Source organism: Marmota monax, unplaced genomic scaffold (genome assembly GCF_021218885.2).
Source record: "Marmota monax isolate L192 unplaced genomic scaffold, Marmota_monax_Labrador192_F-V1.1 WCK01_AAM20220418_F8-fsc00022, whole genome shotgun sequence".
NCBI lineage: Eukaryota > Metazoa > Chordata > Mammalia > Rodentia > Sciuridae > Marmota > Marmota monax.
The window spans coordinates 13,942,513-13,965,810 of NW_026695215.1; the positions used below are offsets into that span (position 1 = coordinate 13,942,513).

Consider the following 23,298-nt stretch of genomic DNA (forward strand, 5'->3'; position numbering starts at 1 on the left):
TTTTGTAACATAGCCAAAGAATTGCCATATTTCAGCCAGCCTGAGCATTGTTTTAAGTTTGTCTTAGTATAGATAAAAGTTCATGTTACATGGCATTTTTGTTTAAATATGTTTCATTGTTTTTGTTTTGATGTTGAGGATTGAACCCAGAGCCTTACATATGCTAAGCATGTGCTGAACCTCTAAGTTAGATCCTCAGTCCCATGCTTCATGTTTTAACCAGACTTATATTTAATATCTCTTTTTACTGTCATTGTAATTAATTATAGAATTAAACATGTGGATATGAACAAAAAAAGCATATTATGGAATGCACTGAAACAAAAAGCTGAATCCCTTCAGATTTCCCTTGAATGTAGTAGTCTGAAGAATCCTGTTATTGAGGCTTTAGAAGGAATCACTGTTATCTTACAACTGACTGCTCTGTGTACTGTTCACTGTTGTCATCAAAACATGGACTGGTAAAACAACTTCTTGTATTTTCTGGGTGGGTTTCCTATAATGAATTTGGATTTCCTGTTGAAGGAGACCTTTTTATTAACTTCATTTGTGACCTTGGGACACAAACTTTTCAGTGAAGTCTATGAGTTTGTTTTTTGCTTCATGCCTACTAAATGCTAGGCACTGTGCTAAGTGTGCACAGAAAGAAGAAAAGATTTACTAAACCAGTTAATAATTGTGCAGACATGTGTTCAGTAATTTTTGAGCCTGGTGATACCACATTTAAGGATCCCTGATTAATTTTAATTCCTAAATCAGAAGAGTGATTGAAACCAACATAGTTATTATAAACCTAAAATAGTAATAAAGATATTAATTAGCTTGTTTGTTTTCTTTTAATTGTTTTTAAAGTTGTTATAGGTTTGTTTTGTACTCTTCTTTCATCTTTGCTATAGTATTATGTTTGACAATATCATAATTCATCTTAATTCTAATGTCTCCTAAAAAATGTACTTATTGCAGCCATAATTTCAAGGACTGTCAGCACAAATGTGAAAAGAAATCTTCAGTACTGATAACTTGGATGTCTTTGGATTTTTACACAAAAGTGATTAAGAGCTGTAGGAATTTGTTAGAATCTATTCAGAAACCTCAACTGGAGGTAGTCATTGATAATGTGGTGAAAATTTATGATGCTTTGATTTATATGCAAGGTGAGTACAAATAATCAGTAGATCGGAATAGCCTTGATCAGTGTTGAAATAGGCTTTTGTTTTTGCCTGAAGCCTAAATATACAAGTGTTAGGACTACCCAGAAGATATTTCTTGATTTTGATCAGTTAAGATTGTTAATAATTTCTTAGTTTCAAACTTATTTTTATAATATTTTTATTTTAGTCAATAGAAATTTACTTATAACTTAAGATTATTTTTAAATATGAAAATTTGAAGAACTCTTTTAAATAGTGCATAGATGAATATTTTTATAAAGTCACATTTAATTTGTTTGGCTTCACAGACCTCAGAACATCATTCCTAGGGATGGAAGTATAGCTTAGTGATAGATTGTATACCTTGTATGCACAAGGCCCTGGGTTTGATCCCTAGCACCAAAAAAGAAAAAGGAAGAGCATTATTCATGGCCCTTTACATTAAGAACCCCTGTTTATTGAATGTTTATTATAATTCCATTTGATGTTCCCAATATATATATTTTTATTGAAAAAAGACAAAAGTTAGATATGGTTAAGGAATAAGTATAATTTGTGTTCTATTTTGTGCTTCTGTAGTAAAAAATTCATTTGAAGATCATATTCTGGAAGATTTATGTGGAATGCTGTCACTTCCATGGATTTATTCCCATTCTGATGATGATTCTTTAAAGCTGACTACTTTTGCCACTAGTCTTCTAACATTAAGCCAGAGGATTTCAGATAGTTGCTGTAAGTGGTCACAAATTTATGTCTTATGAGTGTAGTTTTGTTTTGCTTTGTTTTAACTTATCACTGTACAGTTTATGACACTTATTACTAACTTTTTTCAATAATTAATAGAGGGGGTATACTTTTATAATTCAGAAGGGAATTAAATATATTCAAAGGAACAAATGAAAGTCTGCCTCATATCCCATTTCTTTGCTTTCTGTAAAAAAATTTGAAATATATTCTTAAATATCTTTGATGTTCATTTAAGAAACTTATGAAATATTTGAGAAATACCAAAAAAAAAAAAAAATGGAGAGTAATACACCAAAGTTTCTTATATCAGCCTCCCATTTTAAGAATTGAATTGTTAGCTGGGCGTGGTGGTACATACCTGTAATTCCAGCTACTTTGGCTTAGACAGGAGAATTATTCCAAGTTTGAAGCCAGACTAGGTAACTTAGAGAGATCCTGTTTCAAAATAAAAAGGGTTGGGATATAGCCAAGTGGTAGAGCATTGCCTAGCATGTGCAAAAACCCTGGGTTCAATCCTAGTGTGGGGTGAGGGGTAAACTACAACAAAAAAAGAAGTAAAAATGTTATGGATGTAATGGAAGCCCTTCTATTGTCCCTCACCAGTTTTATTCCCCTCATTCTTTCCTTAGTGATAACTACTGTTCTGAATTAGGTGTTTTACTGTTCTGATAAATATTTTATTACTTTTACTATAGATGTATTTTTCTCCAAATAATAGGTAGAATTCTATTTCTTTTTACAACTTGCATTTTATTATTCAACATTATCTTTATGAGATTTATCCATGGTAATACATGGAACTGGTATTTTATTTAAACTTCTGAAAAGTAGGTAACTGTAGAACAAACACTATCAATTCTCCTTTTGGTGGGCGATCAAATTGTTTTCACAATTACAAACACAATTTCAAAGAAAGTTTTTATAAATGACAAAGTCCAGGGCTTGCTGTTTGAGTGTGGTTTTACCACCATTTGGAAACTTATTAGAAAAAGAGAAGCTTATGCTGCATCTAGAACTTCTGATTGTGAATCTGCATTTTTAACAAGATCAGGCAATTCATGTGCATATTAAAGTTTGAGAATCAGTATTTCAGGGTGACTTCCAGGAGTGAAATTGTTGGGTTGTAGAGTTTGCACACCCAGAACTCTGTTGTGCTATATTGTTCCCCAAAGATGTGCCAATCTACACCCCTGTTAGCAGAACATGAGAGTTGTTTTACATCTCACTGGTTGACATTCTTGGGCAATAAATTTTTGTTATCTAAAAAAAGAAGAAAATTTTACAAAGATAACTAACTTGTTTGTTTACTCTCTGGTAGATGATTTTCAATTAACACTGTTAGAAATCTTGTTTAATAGACTTAATTTTCTCAGCACCACAGACACAGTCAAGATGTGTGTTTCTTCTAACTCTGTTTCCAAGAAGAATATTCCTTGAATGGAGAACAGCAGTTTACAACTGGGCTTTGCAGAGCTCCCATGAAATAATCCGGGCTAGTTGTGTTAATGGATTTTTTATCTTACTGCAGCAGAAGAATCCTTGTAACAGAGTTCCCAAGATTCTTATGTATGTATTAAGATTTTAATTTGAATGTATCACTTGATTGGAAGACTCATTCTCTGGCTATATATGTAAATATTTGTTTATTGCTCATTGTAAGCAAGATGACTTAGTACTTTTTTTTTTCCCCCAGAGATAAAGTCAAAGATGATTCTGACGTTGTCAAGAAAGAATTTGCTTCTATACTTGGTCAGCTGGTCTGTACTCTTCATGGCGTGTTTTATTTGACAAGTTCTTTAATAGAACCTTTCTCTGAGCATGGAAATGTGGACCTCTTCTGTAAAAGCCTGAAAGCTATTTCTCAACATGAATGTTCCTCTTCTCAACTAAAAGCTTCTATTTGCAAGCCATTCCTTTTCCTATTGGAAAAAAAAACACCTAGTCCAGTAAAACTTGGTGAGTGGTTATGATTTACTTAATATAAAATACTGTTAAAGTTGCAGTTTTCATATCGATGACAAAATTAGTCTGAAGCCTTAAAAGATTATAACAAGTTATATGCTTGATAGATTGAATGCTCAGTAATGATTGAATATAAATGGTATGGGACTGGTATTAGATTATCGCAAAACTAATAAGATAAATGATTTTTTGATTTTTAAAATGTTCTTGTGATTTGAGAGTCTAATGGGGGCAAACCAGAAAGTTGGTATAATATTGTAAGGTTCAATATTATGTATTTTCTTCAGTGATACCAGAGACCATCTTATTGTGTCCCGTAACCACTTTGAACCTTTAGAACTTCATATAGATTACCTTGCCCAACTGAGGTCTGTAGATTGTATCTTTTTGGCTACTTTCCAGGGTTAATAAAATGTGACTTTTTGGGGGAGCATAAAATTTGTACAAATACTAGAAAAATTCATTTGTTTAGGCAGTAAGTTGGAAATTGTTCCCAAGTTTTCAAAGCAATAGATAGTAGGTAGTTTTAGGGCCCCTAAATCTTGTAATTTTAACAATAGAGATTTCCCTGAAGTGGAGCAAATTATATTCCATGCATGTATGATTATGTCAAAATGAACCCCAATATTATGTATAATTATGCACTACAAAAAAAAATCCTCTTAGTTCAAGGTTGTTTGAATTAGTGAAATGTGCTTAAGTCTGCATGGTAACATACAATTATTTATAAAATCTAAAAAGGATTATTTGTAGCTTAAAAATTTAGAATTTATTTTTGATTTTAGTCATTTATGGCATAAGTATAAAGCAATTCAAATTTATAAACATCTTATTTTAATTCTGTGTGGTATGTATATTCGAATATTAAGTGTTGGCATATAAAGGAACTTGGGAATGTTCATCAGTATGTTGTTTATTGACAATATTTTTACAGTATAACTTTGATATTTAATGTGTCACATTAGGTAATGTGTACTCTCTCCCTTTAGCTTTCATAGATAATCTACATCATATTTGTAAACATCTTGATTTTAGAGAAGATGAAACAGATGTTAAAGCAGTTCTTGGAACTTTATTAAACTTAATGGAAGATCCAGACAAGGATGTTAGAGTGGCTTTTAGTGGAAATATCAAACATATATTGGAAGCCTTGGGTTCTGAAGATGGATTTATAAAAGAGGTTAATATTTTCAACATTTGGGTTATAAATCTATCTCTAAGTTTTTTTTTTTTAACTAGTTTAATTTTATTCTAGCTATTTGTCTTAAGAATGAAGGAAGCATATACACATGCCCAAATATCAAGAAATAATGAGTTGAAGGATACCTTGATTCTTACAACAGGGGACATTGGAAGGTACATTTGGCAGCATTTGTATTCTTTATTTTAATCATTGTCTTATATTCCTGCTATAAGTGACAGTGAGGGCTGGGGATGTAGCTTAGTAGTAGAGTGCTTACCTAACATGCACGAGGATCTGAGTTTGATCCTCAGCACTGCAAAAAAAAAAAAAAAAAAAAAAAGACAATGAATGCGAGGTATTTGATATTACTTGTAAAAATGGGATTCAGCATGTTTATATTTGTGGGTTTTTATTTGTTTCGGAGGCATAGATTATACATATACATGTTTGTTTGTTTTTAAATTTTAGGGCAGCAAAAGGAGATTTGGTACCTTTTGCACTGTTGCACTTATTGCATTGTTTGTTATCTAAGTCAGCGTCTATCTCTGGAGCAGCATATACAGAAATTAGAGCTCTGGTTGCAGCTAAAAGTGTTAAACTGCAAAGTTTTTTCAGTCAGTATAAGAAACCCATCTGTCAGGTGAGAATCAGTATTCATCTTGACTATAGGTAATAGCAGTACTTTCTAAGAGTTTGAAAAAATAAATAAATAAAACTGGCTATGGTGGTGCTCACCTATAGTTGCTTGGGAGGTGGAGGTGGGAGGTTTGCTTGAGCCCAGTTTGAGTTCAGCCAGGAAACATCTGAAGAAAGAAAGAACATGTGTCCATGTGTTATTTTGCTTGCTTTATAATATTATTTTAAAATTATGTTTTTATGTTGCCATTTTATATTTTAGCATATTGATCTGAAGACATAGATTGTAAATAAGAGAGGGAAGGGCTGGGGATGTGGCTTAAGCGGTAGCGCGCTTGCCTGGCATCCGCGGGGCACTGGGTTCAATCCTCAGCACCACATAAAAATAAAATAAAGATGTTATGTCCACCAAAAACTAAAAAAAATAAATATTAAAAAAATTCTCTCTCTCTCTCAAAAGAAAAAAAAGAGAGAGGGAAAAGTCATCTTTTTTTTTTTTAATAACTTTATTTTATTTATTTATTTTTATGTGGTGCTGAGGATCAAACCCAGGGCCTTGTACGTGTGAGGCGAGTTCTCTACTGATAAGCCATAACCCCGGCATGGGACAAGTCATCTTATGATGATTTATTGAATTATCACACCATTATTAATCTTTAGGGGAGAATCCTTTTTTTTTTTTTTTTTAGCCTTTTAGGCGATAGTAAAATTGTATGCCTTGATGTTATAGATAGCACACTTTGTTTTCAGAAAAGTATGTTCAGTGAATGGCTGAAAGGGTAGTCTATACTAAAATATTAGTTTTATCCTATATTTGTGATACAATTGTTCGCATGGTATTCAAGTTTTTAAAATAAGCCTTGTTACTTCATCTGTAAAAGGGAGTTATGACATAATCCATTTCATTAATGTTATATTCAATGAGTCAATTCAAGCAATGTAGAACACTGACTACCCTTTATGTTAGATGAAAAAGCATTAAAATTTCTAATAATAATAAAATTGTTTTTGCTCTAGTTTTTGGTAGAATCTCTTCACTCCAGTCAGATGACAGCACTTCCAAGTACTCCTTGCCAGAATTCTGAGATGCGAAAACAAGATGTAGCTCACCAGAGAGAAATGACTTTAAATACCTTATCTGAAATTGCCAATGTTTTTGACTTTCCTGATCTTAATCGTTTCCTTACAGTGAGTTGCAATGTATAGTTTACTTAATTGATTCAGTATTTTATTAATTCAGTATTTTATTCATTATATTGTCGGCCTTTCTTTATTTCTTCCCTTTTTTTCCAAGAAATCTGGCAAATACATTAAGGAGCATATGGATCCTAGATTTTCAAATTTACATGTTTTGTTTTTATTATCCTATAAAACTTAAGTCCCTATTGATTTTAAGTTACTGCTCTGTAGGTTTGGCTGTGCAAATTCATTCAGTGAAGTAGTTGAGCCTTTGGTTCTATTGATAATTCAAAGACTAATATGATCATTTCTCCCTTTGAGGAGTTGGAGTATTAATGTACAAAACTAGTGGTATAGGTGATCTGCTATGAATTCAAATGAAAAATTTGTAGTATGATATGGTTTGAGAAATCTTTGAAATTCACTGGCCTGATATTTAAAAGGTGAAGAGAGTAGATGCTGGGCCTGGTGGCACCCACCTGTAATTCCAGCCACTTGGGAGACCAAAGCAGAAGGATTGCAAGTTTGAGGCCTGCTGGACAACTTAATGAGACCCAAAAAAACAAAAAGGGGTGGGGATAGAGTTCAGTGGTAAAGTGCCCCTGGATTCAGTCCCCAGTAACAGGAAAAAGAATAGATTATCTTCTTATCCTTTCCAAAAAGCAAGATATATTGTTACTCTTAACAATAAATTATAATAGCAGTTCATACTATTATGCTATTAATTCTACTCTGGGAACCAAAAAATACAGATGTTTATTGCAACAGTGTTCAAGTAGCAAAGAAGAAATTAAGTGTCTAATTTTAGGTCACAGAATATTACATAATCATTCTAACATAATAATTATGATAACTCTGTAGAAACTATCTTAAAAGATTTTAGAAGTCTTATAGTGTTAATATTTAAGTTGGAAGCATAACACAAGTAAGATGGTCTCTGAAGGCAAAGTGTGAGTCTTGTTCATTGTTATATCTCTAGTACTTAAAATAGTGATTGACATGCAGTAAGTATTCATTAGGTACGTGTAGAATAAAAGAAAGGCCAACCATTTTATCTTTGGGTTCCATGTGTATTTTATGAATAAGATCTTAAAGAAAATAGACCTCAATGAAGATAGACTTGTTGTAGTATTGCTATGTTAGATATGTTAAAAGATTTTCTTCTTTACATATAAGTTAAAGACTTCATCAGACTTAAGACTTCTTTACCTTAGAGCATGTGTGGATTTTAACACATACTCATGAGAAATGATCTTCTTTGTTATTGTGTGTCTCCACCTTCTATGCCACCAGGCACTTTGCTTGTTTTGTAATATCTACAGTGCCTGAATCATAGCAGATGCTCACTAGATACCAGACAAGTAAATAAATGGTAAATCTGAATTCAAATTCAAGTTATATCTGGACTTCAAATGTGTATGGCATTTTCGAATATTTTTGTACATAGCTTATGTGAATATTTTATCACACAGACAAATGTACTTTTTAGTAACTTCTGTATTCTTTTTCAGAGGACTTTACAAGTTTTACTGCCTGACCTTGCTGCCAAAGCAAGCCCTGCAGCTTCTGCTCTCATTCGAACCTTAGGAAAACAATTAAATGTCAATCGTAGAGAGATTTTAATAAATAACTTCAAATATATCTTTTCTCATTTGGTTTGTTCTTGTTCCAAAGATGAATTAGAACGTGCGCTTCATTATCTGAAGGTAATTGAATATTTGTATATGTTTTATTCTTTTGTTTAAAGTAGGATTAATGAAAACTTACTCTAATGGGAAGGAGAATAATTTATAGCCTATCCTAAAAAAATATATTAAATGTTGTTGGGTTAAATAATCTTTGTCTTAGACACATATTAAGTAGAATTCTTTTAATATTTTATTTGATCATTTCACCATAATGGGCTAGGATAGTTATTCTCATGGATGAAGTCCTCTCTTTTTTTTTTTTCCCCAGTACTAGAGATTGAACTCAGGGGCACTTGAGTACTAAGCCACACTCCCAACCCTGTTTTGTATTTTATCTAGAGACAGGGTTTCACTGAGTTGCTTAGCACCTCACTTATGCTGAGGCTGGCTTTGAACTCCAGATCCTGCTGCCTCAACCTCCCAAGCAGCTGGGATTATAGGTGTGTGCCACCATCCCCGATTCATGGATGAAGTTCTAAATGAAATACTAATTTCATTTAGTGTCTTAGTATTTTGGTTGATTGACTGCTGTATACAAGTAATTATATCCATTGGAAGAGAAAACTTCAACTGTAGTATAATGTCTGTATCTAGTTTAGTTACTTGGTGGTCTGGTTATAGTTTGGCCCTGTTTCTTATTTGTTTTTAAATTTAAAATGGTAGCTTATGCTTCTTTTTTGGTGTTGTATTGACAACATTGTCTGTGAGGAATATGTTACTATGTGGGAACAGAAAAACCTCTGAGAAATACACATACAACTTTACCGTTTTCTCTGATATTAATGTATTTCGTTTTCATAATAGGCCAGTAGCAGATCTCTCTCAACATGAGAGTTATTGAATATTGATTGTATTTATTCATTTTGAGAAAGTGAATCTGTGTGTTGTGGGGGTAGAATGTAATAAATATTTAAAAGAGTCTTACCACGTGTCAGAAACTGCTATATCCACATACTGTGGTTCACTTCTTCACAGTTACTCAATAAAGGTACTACAGGTTGAGTAACTGTTATCTAAAATACTTGGGTCCAGATTTCATATTTTTTCAGATTTGCAATATTTGTGTGTACATAATGAGATGTCCTGAAGATGGGACCAAAGTTTGCACACAGAATTTATTTGTTTCATATACACCTTAAACACATAGCCTGAATATAATTTTTTAAATCCTTTTTTTCAGTTGTAGATGGACACAATACCTTTATTTTATTTATTATTATTATTTTTTAAATATTTGTTTTTAGTTTTAGGTGGACACAATATCTTTATTTTATTTTTATGTGGTGCTGAGAATTGAACCCAGTGTCCCATGCATGCTAGTCGAGCACGCTACCACTTGAGCCACATCCCCAGCCCCCCTTTATTTTATTTATATATTTTTATGTGGTACTGAGGATCGAATCCAGTGCCTCACACATGCTAGGCAAACACTTTACCACTGAGCCATAACCCGAGCCTGTATAAATTTTATACATATTTTTAGCAAGCCTGTATTTTGATTGTGACGTATCACATGATATCAGGTATAGAATTTTCTACGTGAATCGTCATGTCAGTGCTTTGTTTTGCAGCATTTTTCAGATTAGGATATTCAACCTATATCTTGGTTTTATAGTGAGGAAATTAAGGCAAAGAGAGGTTCAAGTAGGTAACTTGTTTGAGTTATAATGTAACTAATCTGATGAGGAAAAACTGGTCTTAGGCACTCTGCTGTGTTTCTTCCCAGGATTTGTGTGTTTATAAATATTGAGTTAACGATATGATAAGACCTTAGAGAAAAACTAGGACTTGGTTTTTAAAAATTTTACTGATCACGTCTCTTCATTATCTATAACTGGTGGTAGGTATACCTGTAGAGAAAAAGATTAGAGTCTTTACATAGTGAGAACGAAGCCCTGGATGCACTCTCCAGCACCATATACGCATATGAAAAGGTAGAATAATTTTCCAGTGCCTTTTTTTTTTAGTACCATTAAATACGTGGTCTAGAGCTCCTGGTTTACTAATAGCATGTTCAAAGCAATGTACTTATTTCCAGGATGTTTGTATAAAGAAAAAAAAATGCTTTTTTTGAATTCTTTGTGTTAGAATGAAACAGAAATTGAACTGGGGAGCCTGTTGAGACAGGATTTCCAAGGATTGCATAATGAATTGTTGCTACGTATTGGAGAACATTATCAACAAGTTTTCAATGGTTTGTCAATACTTGCCTCGTTTGCATCTAGTGATGATCCATATCAGGGCCCAAAAGATATCACATCACCTGAACTAATGGTAAGGGGAATATGAGGTTTTGTGTTTGTTTCTCTTCCTTTTTGTTTTTCCCCCCAGTTCTTAAGTTCTTTTAATTGAGATCATCAAAGAGAAGCAGATTTCATTATACACATAGCATGAGGCTGCATTCTTCAGAGTTCATGCTTTATTCATTCAAATGGTTACATTTTTCCTCCTTTTTTAATAGCTTCTTTATGGAATTGAGGAAACTTTTTGTTGTTCTTGCATGTTTCAATTGTTAGATATTTTAAAAAATTTTTATTTGGTATTATTACTTAAAAAAAAGGTTGACTTATATTGCATGGTTATAGTAAGGCATGTATCAGCTTTGAAAAATGGAATTTTCAAGTGATTTTGAAGATTTTTTTTTACTGAGTAAATTATAAAGTTTGTTTTTCATTTTTAACTATGTTGAATATGCTTGTAGTTTTCCTTCTACCTTACTTCCAGATACCCTTCAACATTTAATCCATTGTTGGATTGAAGGAAAGCTAAAAGATGTATTAGCCCTTTTTATCTTTCTCTACCTTAAGTTTATATCTGAAGTCACTTCACTGTTTTTTTATGGTGTTCGTTTAATTATTTTTATTTATTTTAGTCATATTAGGAATTGAACCCAGGGCCTTACTGACTGGCCTACATCCTCAGCCCATTTTATATGTTATTTTTGAGACAGGGTCTCACTGGCCCTCAACTTGTGATCCTCCTGTCTCAGTTTCCTGAGTAGCTGGGATTACACGTGTGCACCACTATGCCTGGCACTATTTTCTTTATTTAAAATATATGTATATATCTCCTCACACTTATTCTTGTTGTTTTCTTTATGCTTGCTGTCATTTCTTTTTTTTTTATTTATTTTTTAGTTGTAGTTAGACACAATACCTTTTATTTATTTATGTATTTATTTATTTTTATGTGGTGCTGAGGATCAAACCCAGGGCCTCACACGTGCTAGGTGAGCACTCTACCACTGAGCCACAAGTTCACTCCCTGCTGTCATTTCTTAAGAGACTGAAAGAACTACCAACAAAATATTTTTAAAGAGGTTTCTGTCTTTGCGTTTTCATTTCCCATTAAGTGAACCCATTCTACTGTAGCTCTGTTATCACTTTTCCACTGAAATTCTTTTTTGTCTGGGTCACTAACAGTTTCCCTGCTATTAAATTCTGATGGTGACTTCTCTTTTGTCCACCTTGTGCAAACTTCCAGTAGCATTTAACACAATTGACCATCCTTTTTACTATGTTGCATCTCCATGATACCACATTGTCTTGTTTTTTTTTTTTTTTTTTGCTACTCTGTCTATTCATTTTTAACAGATGGGCTCTTTCGAGTGTTGCGGGCAATTAAGAGGACCAGAAAAATATTAAGAAATCCAGAGACTGCAAATAGCAGGCAACTAGTGTTCCTTTAGTCCTGAGAAAAGGAAAGAAATGGTGTTACTAGAACCTTGTGGAGAACTAAAACCATGATAGGGGGCCTTGTCATTGTGGAGGACTGCAGCCACTGCTAGAAACACCTCAGAACACACTGCAGGAAATAGAAATACCACACTCGCTTCCTTCTGTCTGTTCTCCTATTGTTGCTTCCTGTTGATAAAATTCAGTGGATGGAGGGATCCTAAGTAATGCAATCTGGCCATCCTTGCAAGCATTGAGCCGGACAGAAAAGGGCAGAGAGTGAGAGAGGATGGCAGACAGAGACTGTCAACCTTTTTATCATCTGTACTTACCTATATTTTGATTATCTAAATAAATCCAAACATAATGAGCCCATTAAAAAACTTTTTTTCAACCAGCATAGCTGAGTGGTAGAGTGCATTCTTAACATGCATGAGGCTCTGGATTCAATCTCTAGCATGAAAAAGAGAGAGAAAAGAAAAAAGAAATCCTGATTTTTCCCTCCCTAACCTTTTTATCCCTAGCCTTCCCTATCTCAGAAAATGGTACACTGTACCACTGCCTACCCACTTGCTTCAGTCAAAACCTAGAAAACATTCATGAGCCCTCCATTATTTTTTTATTTTTTATTTTTTTTTAATAAATCAAGGTGTGGGCAAGTCTTATCAGGTATGCCTCCAAAATATCTTTCCCTCTTTGGCCACTACTCTCACAAGCAACTAATATTTTCTTCTGGGACAACTATAGAAGCCACCTAACTAGTCTCTCCTTTCATTGTTTCCTCCATACAATCAATTACTTGCACAGCATTTGGAGTGTTCTTTTTACACACTCATATCATTCCCCTGCTTAAATTTCTTCTACGGTTTTCATTGCTCTTAAAATCTTTAAGACCATATGTGATCTGCCTGCCTTTCTACTTGTGCAACTCTTCTTCCTTTTTTCTGTGTTTCAGCACTTTTTGTTTCTTAAATATGCTAAGCTTTTTCCTGCTTCAAACCTTCGCTGTAGATATCTCTCTTCTTGAAATAACCTCCTGGCTCTTTCTCATTCTTTAGATTTCAAAGTTTCCTGATCACCCCATCTAAATTCACTCATCTCATGTCTTCTCTATCACATGATCATATGTGTTTTCTTATAGCACTTAACACATATTTACATATTTATTTAAAAACTAATTTGCCACATAAGTTAATGGGAAAGTGACTTTGTTTATCTTGTGTATCTGTACCTTGCTCAGTATTCTAGGTATGCATAATACATATGTGCTGAGTGGCAGAATGAACTCAGAATGAATTATTTGTCTAAATGCAAGAACTTTAAATTTAGGATATTGATATAGCTTTATGAATGCCATCTGTATCTGCATTTTATTTAAGAAGCATATGCTGGAATTGTAGCTTATTATGCCAAAGTTGAGTCTCAATCCAAATCAGAAGTTTACAAAACAAAATATAATTTGGGGCTTAATAAACATGATTTTCTGGGCTTATCGAGAAAAGTTTTTGTCCCAACATCTGTTCTGGAGAGACATGTAGGTGGCTGTCTAGCTCCTCCCACTGTGTGCTAGCACACCCGCTCCTACTCTTTTTCCTTTGGCAGTATGTTTAACCTCAAGATATGTAAAGTAGGTGCCCCAACACTAGCTTGGTTCTAGAGTTGGAAAATACTTCATTTGCCACTCAGCCCCAGCTCTTTCACTTGCCATTTTCCCTCTGCAAATATAAAGATTTTGAGAAAGGAATATTCTTTAGGAGTAATCACTTTGCCAGTTTATAAACAACTTAAAATTGATTTATCATTTAACTATAGACTGAGCACAAAGCATCTTATTTTACCTTTAAAGCAATAGGTACTTTCACTGTTCACATTTTATAGACTCAGAGGAGTTAAGTATCTTAAGATTACATATCAAAAAGGGTCAAAATTTGGATTTAAAGACAGAGTTGACTTGACTTAAAGCTCATGGCCTTATCTTTAGGATTCTCTCTCAAGAAAGGCTTAACTCTAGTTGTTTCTGGAGACCCAAAGTGGCATAGTCAGTGATTTGTATCTGCCCTGCAACTGTTGATGCCCAGAGTCTTATACCCCTTTTTCACTGTTACCTTAAGGGATACTGACAGTATGTCAAACGATGATTCTGGTAGGGGGCCATAATCAAGTGCTTTTTTTTTTTTTTTTTTCTAGTTTAGCTCTAAATGCCATAGAATAAAGGTAGGTAGTGACTTATCTTTCTTCTTTTTTCCACTCTGGATTTTGAAGATAGCACCACAGCTCACTCCATGAATAAAAAGTTTATAGTTTTTTCATTACTGTTTAACCAAATTTCATCATGGTAATTATAAGTCAGTTTTACTAATTTCTTTAAATACTAGATGTGAAAATACATGCTTTTGGAGAAACTTAATACACTATATGTTTATTTCTAATATTCTAGCCTGGCTAGGTGAAATGAAAATGAAGTTCATCAAATAATTGTCAATTTAAGAAATTTGATGTGTATTAAACTCACATATTATTTGGGTTTTTCTTCTCTCTTAGGCTGATTATTTGCAACCCAAGTTGTTGGGCATTTTGGCCTTTTTTAACATGCAGTTACTGAGCTCCAGTGTTGGCATTGAAGATAAGAAAATGGTAAGTAGTGACAATTGAACTCCACAGAACTGGGATTGAATTCATATAGCATATGCAGGAGATGTGATTTCCACTTCTAGTCTCAAAAACAAACAAAAAACCAAACATTTCACATTGTATATTGCTGAATAACTTTTATAAGGTTTGGGGGAATCTGTAAGTAGGAATTATATAATTTGTAATTGTTTTGTTTATGAGGGAAAGAAAATCCAACCCAAAATAACTTAAAGGAATTTGTTGGCTTTATAAATCTAAAAGTGTAAGATAATATAGCTTCAGCTGTAACTTGATTCTGGAATCAGAAAACTTTCTTAGAGGGCTGGGGTATGGATCAGTAGTAGAGAGCTTGCCTAGCATGCACCAGGCCTCAGGTTCCATCCCCAGCACCACAAGAACAAATGAAGTACATTCTTAGAATCAATCTCTTGGCTCAGATTCACTAGGCTTTATGGTTGCAGTAGCTTCTGGCTCCATATCATCACAGCATCCAGGTCAATGGGAGACTTGAAACCAGCAATCACTTATAGCTCAAACAGAAGTTGTATAATTGAACTTATTGGTCCAAATGGGTCTAATATGGTCATGGCCCATGTTGTGTGTTTGTTTTTTCTTCAGGCGCTGGGAATTAAAGTGGCACTTTACCACTGAGCTACATCCGCAACCCTTTTTAAAATTTTTAAATTTCGAGATAGGATCTCCCTAAGTTGCTTAGGGCCTCACTAAGTTGCTGAAGTTGGCTTTAAACTTGCAGTCCTTCTGCCTCAGCCTCCTGAGCTGCTGGGATTATAAGTGTGCACCATAGCACCTGGCTCCCATCTTTGAATACCAAAATGTTAGGTTTTATAAAGTAAGGCAACTTCAGTATTTGTCAGCTTATGTTTAAGTGGTTGGGTACAATGAAGTTTCATGATGGCTGCTAAAATAGTCACTGCTGAATATTTTTATCCTATAAACGGGGACAAAATTTTAGCCATTGATAAAATTTTTCTTTTTGTTGCTTTCTACCCCTGCAGTCAGTAAGATTATTATTTAAAAATCTATGAATAAAAGCTTTTATGTATTTGATTCCCCTTCTCTTAATAAAAGGACCCATGAATACATAACAGTGAACTCTAAAAATTTCAGCAACCAGTGGCTTTTATTTTAGTGGTAACTAGTAAGTTTAATCCCCTACACAATTTCTATTTCATCTACATGTGAAGCATGCCATTTACTTACTGTTATCCCAAATCAGACAATTACCTCAAAACTAAGAAAAGAAACATTTGCATTATAGAACCATAAAAAACTTGCATGTTTTGGCACGTAATTGGGGTTGAGTCATCTTTACCCTTTGTTAGAACCTGAAGCTGTCTATACAATTCTGGGTCTGTGTATATCATCAGTTGTTTGTTTTACTACACTCAGGACATCTGGAATTTAGTATCATTAGGACGAAAATTTCCTTAACTGTTGGTCACTGTGAAGCATGCCATTTACTTCAAATTTTTTTACAAGGCTCTAAAATTCAAATGATTGTAATTCAGTTCAGTTTCTATTTTTGTTGCATGGCGATTTGGGATAAATATGAAGAAAGTTAAGCAATTTGTATTATATCATTAATAAATTTGAAAATTTACTATTCTAGAGAACCATTAGGCCATAATAACAAATCACCTTTAAGGGAAGTAAAAAGCAGAATTTAACTTGCATTTTTTAAATTCCTAATTCCCACATAAATTGACAAAATGAACTGACCAACATTTATTTATCAGATCTTTTGTCTTGTTTACAAATACATGATACGCTGGGATTTGGGTGGGAAACACTTGTCCTAAGGGCCAGTCTACTTTTGGCAGCTCGTTTATAAGCTTTATTTTAAAGTACTATTTAATTTATAGGCCTTGAATAGCTTGATGTCTTTGATGAAGTTGATGGGACCCAAACATGTCAGTTCTGTGAGAGTGAAGATGATGACCACACTGAGAACTGGCCTTCGATTCAAGGATGATTTTCCTGAATTGTGTTGCAGGTAAATGCCTGCCTGAGTTCATCGGGATGTGTGTGTGTTTGTGTTTCCTGGTAGCACTAACTTGAATTCTTATCTGTTTGAGGGAAATTAGGTCAAACCATAAGTAATTAAGAGGCTATTTATATTAAAAGACAGCTTAATTTTTTTCTTTAAAAATGTTTATTATGAAAATCTTATATCATAATGGGAAACAGAAAGAGTTATTTATTGAACCCCCCTTCTCTATTTCCTAACAGTTCACATTGATAATGTATTCTACCTCTATCGCTTTTAATGTTAGATGAAATATCTTAAAGAAAATCCTAGATTCACACTGTTGTGCTTATACAGATATTTCAAATGTATCTAATGGATGAAGACATTAAAAAAAAAAAAAAAAGACTATCATGAGCTGGATTCGGTGGCACATGGAAGGCTGAGGGAGAAGGATAACATGTTCAAGCCATCCAGGCAACTTAGAACCTGTCTCAAAAGAATTTTTAAAGTGCTGTCATGTATTTCAATGATAGGTTCAATTACTAGTACCAGGGGGAAAAAAATCATGAACTATTATGCTTAGCAGAACTATTCTTAGTTCTTATACTTAACAGGATAATAGAAATTCCTAATATTAGTTAAAACTAGTCTGTAATCACAGATATTCAAAGATCTATTTTGATGTTGATTTGTTTAGTGAACTATGTAAATGTTTTATATGGTATTTTCTTGTTATTGTACTATCGAGGATTGAAACCAGGAGCATTCCACCTCTGAGCTACATCCCCAGACATGTTTTTTGTTTTTTTTTTTTAATCTTTTATTGATTTGATTTTATTTTTTTAAACACATGACAGCATTACATTTCTTATTACACATATAAAGCACAATTTTTCGTATCTCTGTATATAAAGTATGTTCACCCAATTTATGCCTTTATACAGGTGCTTTTTTTTGCATTACAATTCTTAGTACACATACATACCACAATTTTTCATATCTCTGTATATAAAGTATGTTGACATCCAGTTCAAGTCTTCATACATGTACTTTGTGTAATGATGTCCATCACATTCCACCATCCTTGCTAATCCCCTGCCCCCTCCCTTTCCCTCCCAACCAGATATGTTTTTTTAAATATTTATTTTTTTAGTTGCAGTTCAACACAGTACCTTTATTTTGTTTGTTTGTTTTTACGTGGTACTGAAGATCAAACCCAGGGCCTCATATGTGCTGAGCAGGTGCTTTACCACAACCCCAGCCCCAGCCCCAGACATTGTTAAAACTTATTTTGAAATAGGATTTTGCTAGATTGCCCTGGGTGGCCTCAGAGATGTTGGTTTGTTTGAGTCAGAATGTAAACAAGGTCCACACATCATCCATTTGGTTGTTTTGGCTCTTACATAGCTTATCCTTCCATACATAGTAACTATTAAGATTTTGGAATGTAGGATTTGACTGATTGCTGATTTGACTTTTTCTTCTACCTCATCGCTTCTCCATTGTTTTTCCATATAAACTGGTAGTTAGATACAGATGATTGATTGTATTTAGGTTCAACTTATTAGGGAATAATGCTTTATATTTGGGACTTCGTGCTTCTGTTATCTCAAACATAAGTCACATAATATATAATATTAGTAGGTTTGGTTTAATTAGTAGCTTTGGTTTTATCAACCTGAATTCCTCTATAACATAGTTTCTTTGATCTTTTATCTAAAGATTTTAACATTAATTAGTGATCATTGCCTGAGTCCATTATTTCATTATAGATGGTAAATTATTTCTTTTGTATTTATCAGATGGAATTCTTTTTTTTTTTTAAATATTTATTTTTATTTGTTTATTTTCATGTGGTGCAAAGGATTGAACCCAGGGCCTCATGCATGGGAGGCAAGTGCCCTACCACTGAGCTACAACTCCACCTCTATTGGATGGAATTCTTATTAAATAAAGCAAAATTCCTCATTAAATAATAAGCCATTGTGAAACAGTTTATATAGGAAATTAATTCATACAGGATAGGCAGGATAAATATTTTAATATTTCTATCAATTTTCAGAATAAAGGTTTTGTGCCCCAGCAATCTCCAGTAAAATTTTTCTTTTCTTTTTGTATCATTTTAGCCCCATGGATTTTTATGAATTTGATGAATTTTAATACATGAAAATCATATTCATTTACCAAATGTGTCCTGCCTTTAGCCAGTAGGGGTCCTTTTAGATTGTTACCTATGACTTTTGACTAACCCATTAATCTTTTATAAATTGTTTGCTTTCTAGCATGATAAGATGTCATGGTTCATCTTGGACATTTCTTGCCCCTGAACCAAAATTAGCAATTTCTTTTAGGATCTTCAGCTCTGGTTCCTTTGAACCAGGATTAACTCCTAGTCTGGGCACTTGTTTGGTCTACCCATTGTGACTGACAATTGCTATTGTCATTGCTTCCAAGTATTAGTGGCACTAGACAATTTGTATTATTTTATAAAGTGAAAAAAATTACAAGTTTATTTGTATATTTTCAATCCAAATGAAAGATTACCTACTTTTTACTTAACTCTTTTGATTTTACATTTTATTTCTTTTCTGTATGTTTAATATCTTTGTTCCTGTTGCCTTTTTTTTTTTTCTGTCTAAACATATATTTGACTTTAAAATGACAATTTCAGTATGACTGCTAACAGATTATGAGATGCAATTTCAGCTTTTTAGAGGTTCTTTTTTTCCTTAAAAAACTCATTAGAAAGTCATGGGAAATTATTATTTTCTGTGTGCGTATGCCACCATCTTAATATTCAGTTAGGGTCAGTTGTTTTAAAATTTTCAGGAGTAAAGCTGGGTGCAGTAGTATGTGCTTGTCATCCCAGCTACTCAGGAGGTTGAGATGGGAGGATTGCAGGTTCAAGACTGGCCTTGGCAACAGAAATGAAAAACAAAAAAGTCAAATTTTTTTAGGGGTTTCTTTGTTTTTGTCTTTTTGTTTAGCTTAAAAATCAGCTCAGCACAGTGATCCCAGTTCCTCTAGAGGTTGAGGCAGGAGGATTGCAAGTTTTAGGCCCTCCTGGGCAACCTAGCAATATCCTGTTTCAAAATAAGTTTTTAAAAATATCTGGGAATGTAGCTCAGAGGTGGAATGCTCCTGGTTTCAGTCTTCACTAGTACAAAAAAATAAAAAGAAAAATACCATGTAAAACATTTACATAGTCCATTTAACAAGTTATACTGAGAGAAGTCTTGCTTGTATTCCTGACCCATAAAGGCATTCTTTTTCATTCATTTGTTTATCTTCTCATTTTATAAGCACAAATGCTCCTTGACCTACGGGAGTGGTGTTACCTCCCAATAAAACCATTTTAAGTTGAAAATATCACAAGTGGAAATGTTTTCAACATACCTAAACCCACTGGACATCTTAGCTTAGTATAACCTAACTTAAATCAGTTCAGAACACTTTCTTTAGCCTATAGTTGGATAAAATCATCTGACACATAGCCTATTTTATAATGAAACATTGACTATCTAATTTGTAATTTCTTAAATACCATGGTACGCTATAGAGGGCAGTTTAGTTGTTTGTCCTTATGATAGTTTGGTAAATTCTAAGCTATGGCCCAGCATCACGAGAGAGAATTGTAGCACATATCATATTGTTAGGCCAGGGACAGATAAAATTGAAATATGGTTTCTATTAAATGCACATTACATTTGAACCATTGTAAAGTCAAAAAATCTTTTAAGTTGAACCATAATTAGTCACGGACCAGCTGTATGGGCAAATGTGCACACATAAAAATTGCTTTGAATATTAATCCTGCCCCATATTACTGGTTTTTTTTTTCCACTTTGCTATTTTGACTTAATATAATTTGGTCATCATTTGGGGTATATACTACTGATCGTTATTTCTTTTTTTTTTTTTAAAGCTTCCTTGTAATCTGTGATACATATATCATTATTTCTTCAACTAATAACTAATTGATGGAACTTTACAAGTGATAAAAATTATGGGACTTAATTTTTTGTTCTGTTTTTTCACGTAGAGCTTGGGACTGCTTTGTTCGTTGCCTGGATCACACTTATCTAGGCTCCCTTCTCAGCCATGTAATAGTAGCTTTGTTACCTCTCATACACATCCAGCCTAAGGAAACTGCAGCTATCTTTCACTACCTTATAATTGAAAACAGGTATTGTAACTAAAATTAATAATTATAGTGGCGATTCTTTTACTGGATTCTTAGGTCTCAAAAGTATTAGGATTGTTGTTGGTAATATCGAACCGTTCACTTTTTACATTTTTTTCCAATTAAAATCATTGGAGTATAATTATGTATTGAATTGATGCTGTTTCCATTGTGGTATTATTTCCATTGTATTTATATTTATTTATTTGTTTATTTAATTAAAAAAATTTTTTTTGCTTGTCGATGGACTTTATTTTCTTTATTTTCATGTGGTGTTGAGAATTGAACACAGTGCCTCATACATGCTAGGCAAATGCTCTACCACTGAGCTACAGCCCTAGCCCTGTATTTATATTTAAAACTCTTTAAACCAGCCTGTTACTTTAAGCTTTTTTCACATTATCATATTTTGTTAGAAGGATCTTTTAAAAACATCTCTACCTGTATCATTCCAGCATATAAAAACATTCTGTGCTTCTCTGTTTTCTAACTGATGAATTCCAAATTACTTAACTTGACATCCAGGGCTTTCCAGAAGCTAGCCACTTTTATATCTCAAAATCTTTTCCCATAATTTTGGACAGCTATTGACAGAGCATATATTACTTCATCTCATTTGTAGTTTTGACCCAGGCTGCCCTTTCGCCTAAAATGTTTTCCTTTATATTTTAACTTTTTTCTATTTTTTTCCTTCACTGACTTTTCTCCATCATAGTTACTTTCCTTCTGAAAAGTTGATATTTAAATATTAGTACCTATTTATCTGCTCACCTGTGTGTAGATAAATAGGTGTTATTGCCCGTGCGCTATTGCCATTCCCTTTAATTTTTAATTTCCAGAAACTGTCCAATCAGGGAGAAAGCACAGGAGGAAAAATTAATATGTTTTTATGTATTGTGAATAGTTTTTTTTTTTAACTTTCTTGTTATTTTGTACATGGTAAAACAAAAAAATCAATAATTTAGATCACTTTTCAAATATCTTTTTAAAATTGTTATCCAAATATTTATATCATAGCTGTTTATTATAGATACTGGACTCATTTCTCTTCAAACTAAAGTCCTCTTTTGCTCAGTGCTTGTTAGAAGACCTTAAGCTCCCTGAATGAATGAATTTTATATTGGATTTGTTTATTGTTTCTCTAGCATTGTATCTAGCATGGTGTTCATTGCATGGTAGCACATATTAGTGTTTTTTTTTTTTTTTAATTTTTAAGATTTATTCTTTTTTTTTTTTTTTAAAGAGAGAGAGAGAATTTTTAATATTTATTTTTCAGTTTTCGGCAGACACAACATCCCCGTTTGTATGTGGTGCTGAGGATCGAACCCGGGCTGCACGCATGCCAGGCGAGCGCGCTACCACTTGATCCACATCCCCAGCCCCACATATTAGTTATTGAATACATATTTGTAACATGAGTTAATGAAGACTAGACTGAAAAATACCTATTAAATTTTTTTATTTGTTCTTTTTAGGTATACATGAAACATACACATACATGGAGTATAACTTATTCTAATTAGAATCCCATTTTTTTTTAATATTTATTTTTGAGTTGTAGCTGGACACAATACCTTTATTTATTTATTTTAAAGTGGTGCTTAAGATCGAACCCAGGGTCTTGCATGTGCTAGGTGAGTGCTCTACTGCTGAGCCACAACCCCAGCCCCATAGAATCCCATCCTTATAGTTGTACATAATGTGGAGTTTCACTGGTCGTGTATTCATATATCAACATAGAAAAGTTATGTCCAATTCATTCTACTGTCTTTTCTATTCCCATCCCCCCTTCCTTTCATTCCTCTTTGTCTAATCTAATCTTCCCTCTCCCTCCCTTATTGTGTGTTAACATCTATATATCAGAGAGAACATTCTACCTTTGATTTTGGGGATTGATTCATTTCACTTAGCATGATATTCTCTAGTTCCATCTATTTGAATAGAACTAGAACTGCCATGATTTCATTCTTTATCACTAATATTCCATTGTGTAAATGTACCACATTTTCTTTATCCATTCAGCTATTGAAGGACACATAGAATGGTTTCATATATTTTTATGTATTTTGTAATGTGGACTGAGCTCCACTGGTTAGCTATTGTGAATTGAGCTGCTATAAACATTGATGTGGCTGCATCACTATAGTAAGCTGATTTTAAGTCCTTTTGAATATAAACTAAGGAGTGGGATAACTGGGTCAAATGGTGATTCCATTCCAGGTTTTCTAGGGAATCTCCATACTGTTCTCCAGGGTGGTTGCACCAATTTGCATT

General features: G+C 33.4%; 1 protein-coding gene across 6 annotated transcripts in view; it reads left to right on the forward strand.

Moving 5' to 3' along the window:
- The window catches only part of Atr (ATR serine/threonine kinase), a 111,507-nt gene that overhangs the window by 15,707 nt on the left and 72,502 nt on the right, over window positions 1-23,298 (forward strand). For 4 of the 6 annotated variants that reach the window (XM_058574885.1, XM_058574886.1, XM_058574888.1 and 1 more), the window contains 14 exons: window positions 270-461; window positions 964-1,154; window positions 1,731-1,883; window positions 3,257-3,464; window positions 3,592-3,854; window positions 4,850-5,040; window positions 5,116-5,216; window positions 5,512-5,683; window positions 6,697-6,867; window positions 8,370-8,564; window positions 10,635-10,820; window positions 14,762-14,854; window positions 16,735-16,865; window positions 20,884-21,027. In XM_058574885.1, coding sequence (XP_058430868.1) covers window positions 270-461; window positions 964-1,154; window positions 1,731-1,883; window positions 3,257-3,464; window positions 3,592-3,854; window positions 4,850-5,040; window positions 5,116-5,216; window positions 5,512-5,683; window positions 6,697-6,867; window positions 8,370-8,564; window positions 10,635-10,820; window positions 14,762-14,854; window positions 16,735-16,865; window positions 20,884-21,027 — 2,391 coding nt within the window. The remainder of the gene's footprint in view (window positions 1-269; window positions 462-963; window positions 1,155-1,730; window positions 1,884-3,256; window positions 3,465-3,591; window positions 3,855-4,849; window positions 5,041-5,115; window positions 5,217-5,511; window positions 5,684-6,696; window positions 6,868-8,369; window positions 8,565-10,634; window positions 10,821-14,761; window positions 14,855-16,734; window positions 16,866-20,883; window positions 21,028-23,298) is intronic. The other 2 variants (XM_046431924.2, XM_046431925.2) reach the window with 1 other exon arrangement.